This window comes from Cenococcum geophilum, assembly GCF_001692895.1.
Source record: "Cenococcum geophilum 1.58 unplaced genomic scaffold K441scaffold_5, whole genome shotgun sequence".
Taxonomy (NCBI): Eukaryota; Fungi; Ascomycota; class Dothideomycetes; order Gloniales; family Gloniaceae; genus Cenococcum; species Cenococcum geophilum.
Window position 1 is genome coordinate 1,317,374 of NW_027137563.1, and position 7,941 is coordinate 1,325,314.

The 7,941-nt window shown below is 41.0% G+C and overlaps 2 protein-coding genes across 2 annotated transcripts; one reads left to right on the forward strand and one right to left on the reverse strand.

The window, feature by feature from the left end:
• Positions 1-281: 281 nt before the first annotated feature.
• Positions 282-1,692, forward strand: K441DRAFT_541203 (uncharacterized protein; the record flags this gene model as incomplete). Its single annotated transcript, XM_067642632.1, has 5 exons — positions 282-528; positions 580-863; positions 915-1,226; positions 1,277-1,471; positions 1,534-1,692. Coding segments are annotated over 5 exons (1,197 nt in total), but the record flags the coding sequence as incomplete, so codon positions are not given.
• An 870-nt stretch (positions 1,693-2,562) lies between these two features.
• Positions 2,563-6,146, reverse strand: K441DRAFT_693173 (uncharacterized protein; the record flags this gene model as incomplete). Its single annotated transcript, XM_067652628.1, has 4 exons — positions 2,563-4,108; positions 4,205-4,815; positions 4,864-5,504; positions 5,552-6,146. The coding sequence occupies 4 exons, from the start codon at positions 6,144-6,146 to the stop codon at positions 2,563-2,565; spliced, it is 3,393 nt and encodes a 1,130-aa protein (XP_067508457.1).
• Positions 6,147-7,941: the final 1,795 nt, after the last annotated feature.

The window sequence follows — 7,941 nt, forward strand, 5'->3', positions numbered from 1 at the left end:
CTAGCCCAGACGATCAAAGAGAACTTTTAGAGCAAAGTCTGTCTCGTCTATTTGCGACGCAGGGCGCAGTAGAGTTTTGGGAATATAGAAGAGAGCAGCATACCCTGCTAGAGCAGACTTTCTCTTCAGCCGAAGCGTTCAGACTTACTCACATGGTAGGGAATTGGCGTATTCGTACTTAATAGAACGAAGTACCAGGATTACTAACATGGGAGCAAGCAAGACGCGCGACCCTCAAAGTCTTGGGACCTGCATCTTTTAAGTACCCTCTATCATATTTTCATTTCACATCACTAATTATATTAATTAGTTTTGTAAACCAGGGTCATTCATGGAGCAAACTACAAGTGTCCTCTGAATTGCTCCTACAGATTCTAGCCCACCATCGAATATCATCTTTTCTTATTGACTTCGTTCATTGCTTTGGAGATAAGGTGACTGGAGATGATAACCCATACTATGGAACATTTCATGCGGCTTTCTCCTTGCCAAATGACGGAAAATCACTGCAATTAAACCAGAATTACGGTAATCTGAGCATTAACCCGTCTCATTGACATTCGGTTTATAAATTTCTAGAGTTCTGCTGTCACCTACGTCGCTTCGAAAGACACGATAATAGACAGCTAAAAGATCCCTGGTCTTTGCGACAAATGACCGCTTATCAGCGGTATGATTTCGACAGCGAGAAGTCGACATGGGTGTTGATTAAAGCTTTCCAAGGCTGTAAATCTAGACTACGAACCGTCATCTCTAAAGGTCGCCCCAAACATCCCATGGCCTTGCATCTGTTATTCCTGACGATGGCAACCGAAAACTGGAGGTGGTATATCGACTGCCTGCGTCGAAGGCTTGCCGAATTTGTAAGTACCACTCTTGATTGTAGATACACACTTAATCAGGCAGTTGAATAGACCGAAAAGGCGACATTCTCGTGCGTGGAACAGACCAGAGCGGACTACGACATTAAATTCGCAGACAGCCAGCGCCTTCATACCCTTGAGTCCAAGCTAATCATAGCTATTGCTGTTCTTGAAGAAAATATCGATATCGGAGAAGGCATGAAAAGGCACTGTAACCGTCTAGAACGAACAGAGAAAACGAAAATCTACAAGAAAATAAAAGAGGTCATAATTTGTGACTTAGAGGTGCAAATAGCACATCTGCATCTACATAGACGGGCTGCGGAGCTGCTGATATGCCAGCTGCGTGGGACATGCACTTTGGTTCGACACCGCTCTAAACGTTGCTACTCCAGTCTCTAATGCCAGCATAGCTGTTGAAAGTCCTCGATTATAGGAACGATTTGATAATGAAGGATTATAGTAAAATTGCAAATGAACTCGCTGGGATCGCCAACGCGCAAAACACGAGCCTGAAAGTTCTCGCCCGTGAAACAAAGCGGGACTCACGGTTGGTGAAAGTTTTAACGGTCATCGCTATTGCGTACCTTCCGGCCAACCTCATTGCGGTAAACCAGAAATTTCCCGCCTCTAAGTTTTTCTCCAAATGGTCTTATCTAATTGGATCTAGGCGATTTTCTCATCTGGTCTTGTCAGGACATCCGATCAGGACTTTCACGGATCTTCGTTTCATATAAGCAGAGATTTTTGGATCTATCTTCTAACTTCCATAGCAGTTACTATCGTAACAGTATCCACGGCTTTCTGGTGGGACCGACGCGGATACTAGGAAATCATGTAACGGCGAATTCGCATGGACACAATACCTGTTGGATTCAGGGCTCCCAACGATAACCTTACTCATTCATTTATCGCGATATGCTTATCGTTATGAAGTGATATGGATACAATATTGAATCTTATGAATGGATGAATATTCATAAGCTTATGGATATATATATGATTTGGAGCGTTGGCGCTAGGCAGTGGTGTTGTAAAGGGGTAGTACGGTGTTCGCAAAGGATTATGAATACGCCTATCGTTCTAAAATATACGCACAAATAAAAAATTTATTAGCAAACACACAAATGCCAGCCTTCCTAACCACCCCCGCAAATCTACCACTTACAACTAAGTCCTATAGCTTCCCCTACTTCAGAATCTCTTTTCATTGACTTCGACAGCAGTTCCGATAATTCATCTAAAAGACATAAGCCTTATTGATTCGAGAGGCAGAAAGGGGGTGACGATTTGGGAGGACTCCGAGGACGATCGCTCCCTTAACACCTCGCCAAGCCCGGTGATATTGCTTATTAAGTCAATATCGCGATATTATCGCGATATTGAATATCTAGAGGCCTTAATGATATGAATACGATAAGTGGTACGAATATACATTTATTCATTACTGGGAGCCATGGTTGGATTGAGCTAGAGAAGTTATAATATGCTAGACTCGTAGTATTACGTGGCCACTCATATAGTTGCGTCGCTTATAGAGCTGAACAGCCTAGAAGACACCAATTTTAAGAGTTCAACAATACCACTATCAGCTGTCAAAGCGTAGGAAAATTCTCCTATTACGTATAGACAAAATGTGATATTACTCGAATAAATGTTTGGTTCGAATTAGCTTTCGCCGTTACTATTAACAGATTATCTATTCTTGCTTGGAATATAGAGAGTGATTATGCTCAGCAGCTTGCGTTTCCTCATCGTCCGGCCCCAGGGTTGAGCGGCAGATTTCCAGAACCAAACCGCTTATTGAAATTGCCTCTTCGCGATCTCCTTGTCGAAATAGAATCCCTGCTGCTTGAGTTCCTACGCGGATAAAGGTGGGATTTGATTGTCCGTACCCCAATTCACACTTTTCTAGTGCCTGGGCGATACACTGTCGTGCCTCTACATGTTTTCCCTCTCGCTCCATTACCCACGCCAGGATAGCAGACAACTCCAAAGTCTTTTCGCCACCCTCTCCAAATGCCTTCGTGGAGATAGTGATGCATTCACGATACGTTGATTCTGCTTCAACTAAATTTCCGCGCTGATTCAAAACAGACGCAAGGTTCCACAACCGTTCCAGAATATCCGGATCATCAGGGCCCAAACATTTCCTACTGTATTCGAGAGCTTCTCTCTGTACCTCTTCAGCTTCATCAAGTTTGTCTTGACAAACTAGTGCTTTGTGTAAATCGTCGATATTCTCGAGAACTTCAACACAGCAGTTGCCAAACCGAGCCCTTTTGGCTTCAATAATACGCCGATGAAGATGCTCGGACTCGTCGTGGCGGCCTTTGTCCTGAACATATGTCGCAAGGTTCTGCATACATGACCAGGTTTCCTCGGTGTCCATGCCTAGCAAGCCTATTGATAAATCCAATGCTCGTCCATAAATTTTTTCAGCTTCATCACTACCTAGGAGTTCGAGGACGTTTCCTAGACCAGATAGTGTCGCCAAAAGTGTCACCTGATTGCCACCAACTCGATGTTCTTGGCGATAAAGCAGGGATCGATAGCATGTCTCTGCTTCATGTAACTTGCTATGTTCGAGTAAAAAGTCGCTATAGCTATGCAACGAGACTAAAGTTTCTGGGTGCTCCAAACCAAACATTTGTTCTCCTCCATGAATGCATATCTCGAACATGTTCTTTGCCTGTTCAAAATCTCCTTTCTTTTCATAAAGCCTTGCCTTTCCGAGGAAAATTTGTAGCGCCACTGGATGGTTTGGTCCTAGAGTTTCCTGTATCATATTTAAGGCTTCATCGTAGCAGCCAAGGCTTTCGTCATACATTTCCAATCCTAGATAGAGAGTGCCACAATTAGCGAGAGCCGCGGATCGTAAAGGATGACTATCACCGATGACCAGGCGAAACTCTGGCATTGCTCGATCCAGGAGTTCTTTTGCAAGCTTCACATCTTCCTTATGCAAATAGAGAAGCGCCAAATTATTGAGGCTAATCAATGTACTGTAGTGGTGCGGGCCGAACATCTTCTCGCTTAGGCGGAGCTCTTCTTCGCAATATTCCTGGGCTTGGTCATAATTGGCTTGATAGATGTAAAAGGCGCCAAGATCACTCATAACGTTCAGAGTGGCTTCATGGAGCTTTCCGAAGATAGATTCTCTTTGAGAAAGGACAGACTTGTAAAGCCTCTCCGCTTCTTCAAAGGACCCTAAATCCTGGAGCAGTTGTGCTTGCATGTGAACGCTAGATAATGTCAAAGGGTGATTCTCTCCAAAGAGTCGAACTCTTTCGCTAAACAACCATTCGCAATATCGATATGCCGCCTTGTACTTTCCCTACAGGCGATACAATCCCGATAACTCGCTCCACAGAACGTGTGTATCGAGATGCTGAGGACCAAATTCGGGATGATTTTCCAACCATTGTACCTGCTCCTCTTGTAGGTCTGCTGCTTTGGCATAGTCGCCGGCTCTTTTCAAAACTGATGCGAAAGTCGATTTCATGCCCACTGATACCAGGGATTGGCTACCTAAACAACATTCAAGGTCAGATATTTCCCGCTCATATCCTTGTATGATCTGATCAAGTGAATAATCTGCTTTGTACGCATCAAAATAATCCACAGGGCGTAGATATCCCTCGTTATTTAAGTTGGTGAGAAAGCGGCTATGGTATAGGAACGGATCAGAAGTTGGCGATATCTGTGATATAAGTTGTACCTCGCTCTGAAGCTCGGCAGCGGCCCTTCCAGAATTCTGTAACCACTCTTGGGAAGATCGCTCGCTTGCAGCAATACCAAATCCAATTTTAAAGCAGAGCGCAAGCTGAAAGGCCGAATTCTTCTGGCACCTCAAGCATTTGTTGTATCGCGCCTCATGCAATATGCACTTCATAATGTGCTCCCTGACCCTGCGATCAATTTTTACGAACTGCAATATGCTTTCGGAAATCTACAGGCCATTAGCCTTGAGCTAAGATACAATGAAGGTTTTAAGCACCTGGAAGTCATGGTGTTGCTGGAATTCATTCTCATGATCTTCGATCGTTCCGGGAATGATCTCTTCAGTCGGAATCCACTCAGTCACATCAAACTCCGGATTGCTTCGTATACCATCTGGAATATTTTTGAGAACTTCTGAGACTACTTGGAAATCCGTCGCTCGGTCGACCGGATCAGGGGCAAGTGTCATTTCGAATAGTTTCATTAAACCCTCTTTCTGTCCGGAAGTCGGAGACTCTAACGACCCAACCTGGCTTCGACAGAATGGGCGCATTTTATCCATCGTTTTTAGACCGTCAATTGTCCTAAAGTTGTGTTTTCCAGCACCTTCTAGAGTGGGATTGTCGGCTAGATCCAGAGCAATTGGGAATTGATTGGAGAGCTCTTCCCGGAAAAGAACCCATGCACATAACATCCCAAACGAGAATATGTCAGTTTTAATTGCTTCAGAGGGGCTGAGTAGATTTGATTCGTAGCAAACTTCAGGAGCATTCCAAGGCTTTGAGCATGGGACAGTTATAGCGGAGTCATCTTCATACTCCGTGGAATACCCAAAATCTGAAAGTTGTGCGGTGAGAGCCTGGCCATTCAAATCCGTTATTAAGATGTTCTGCGGTTTTATATCACCATGTATGATATCTGGACGTGTAAGTAATCTTCACCCGAATGTAAATTGAGACACTCACGACAAGCATGTAATGTTTTCAACGCCTCAGCTACGTTTCGGCACATGCTAATCCGGTCGGATAGAGTAAATTCCCTACCTTGCCCAGAGGTGAAGAACTGCTGCATATCTCCATGGTGCATGTTCTCATATACCAAGACTGGATCAACAGTAAGATTTTGTTTATCGACGTTCCAGCAAATCCCGACCGGATGGTGAATAAAAAGGCAATTCCAGACTGATTTCTTAAAAAAGGGTCTCAGTTCCGACATCAATGCCGCATAGATACGCTCTTCGTCTATGGCACTTCGAGCATGAGAGTTTTCTATCATGTCGATAGCTTTGAATGCTAGTCTGAATTCAAGACTAAGCAGAGACTGATGGATCTTCGCTGTTCCTCCGCATCCTATTAGCCCAAGCCGAGGCTGCCAGGATATTGGGAGAAAGTCGATTAACAGCTTTTGCGCAGTGGCGCAGAAGTAGAGGAAGTTCAGGTGGCAGGTATTGTCTCCGCTCCGTTGACCAGATTGCCGAGGTAATGTTGGGAAGAGGACATCGGAGCCTAGAAATGGCCGACTAAACTGTTTGCTGAAGAGATAAAGTTCGCTTTGAGCCATTTGAATGTCTTATTGAATGCTCACTTAAGACACTGTATGTTTTAAAGCTACTAGGTTCTGAGGTCCCTAGTTCCTACAATGACGCTGATCAAGCGGGGGAACACGTATGCCTGGCTTACAAGTAGGTGTGCTGGAAGGGCAACCCGGTGCTGCTGTGTTACGACTGGCTAGAAACTGCTAGGATGCGCCATTTTTGAACTTGGACCAATCTCTAGTTGCCCCTACTCGTATTCTAACCCCCACGAACCGTCCTGCTTATTGGCGTTTTAGTGGACCCAACACTAAAAACACGAAAATTAATCTAATAGAAGAATACTTTAAAAGGCCACTATTACGGCACTGGCAGCAGATTGCGGCATATTTCGGCAGAAAACGGCAGATAGTATTAGGCACGTGATTTCCTAATTGTATATAGCATATTCTTTATTATAATAATATTTAATAAACAAATTAAGCTTTTTAATTAATTAATTAATTAATACCTAGAACTATAATGTAGTACTAACAGATTGTAATAAATTGTAATAAAATTTAGTAGATATAATAGCACTAGGGCGTGTTATTACTATAATATACTATATATTGCCGTTCTACTGCTATAATTTAGTTTTAGCTTATCTATTTACTAATACTATTACAGACTTAGTTAATTAAGGCGTAAGGCGTAGGTACTATAAGAGGAAAGATAGAAGCCTATATAATTAGTAGTTTATTAATTAGGATTTAAAGTTAAAGAAAAGTAAAGTAAAAGATAAGTAGCGCCACTTAAAGTTTTATATAACTATAACTACCTACCAAGTTCTGCTATAATTTACTGTTTTTTATTAATACTATAATACTATCCCACCTATTATATATTACGGTACTAACAGAAAATAGTAGAACTTAGCAGAACTTAGTAAATAGCTATAGTTATATAACTAGAAAATCGTATAAAACTCTAAGCGGCGCTGCTTGCTTTTTCTCCTTTTCTTTTCTCTAGCTTTAGATCCTTGTTTATAGACAATCCAATTATATAAGCTTGCGCGTCCCTTTTGCCATACTTATACCTTAATTAACTAAGTCGCTAATATTATCTAAAGCTTATCTACTTTTTCTTCTTTATTACGGACCTTATATTAGCAGTAGTCGCACTACTAAAAAGGGATATAAATAGGTTGGTTAAAATAGTATGGGAGGTATTAGAATTAATTAAGCTATAAAATAAGAGGTAATTAAATTACGTGGCTAGTTATATTATAAAGTTTAAAACGTAGAAACGTGGGAATGTGAGAATATATAATATACTGACGTACTAATACACTAACGTACTTAGTATATTTCTTATACGTAGTATTATATATTTAAAGGACTACAGTCTTTACCTAGATAGTTCTTTTTTTAAAGTTAATCTATTAGGTAACCTACTCTACTAATTATATTTACATTATTAACTTTTTTATTTACCTATATACTTACCTATTAATAAGTCTACTATAGTATTTCCTATAAGGCTTTATTATATATTTACTACTATAGTTATAGTATTAATAAAAGTTAAACAATATACTACCTAAAGCACTAGTTATAATGCTATTAATGGTAGTAACTACTTTAGGATTAGGAGATACTAGTATAAGAAATAATAACCTATAAGTAGTTATAATAAATTAACTTAAAAGTGTTATGGAGTAGAATAATATTAATAATTAAGTACTACTTTAATAATTGTAAGGTATAAAAAAGGAAAAGATTAAAATGCTATTAATTAAGAGGTTAATAGGAGAAAAGTATAAGCTTAAAGAATTCCTTATAT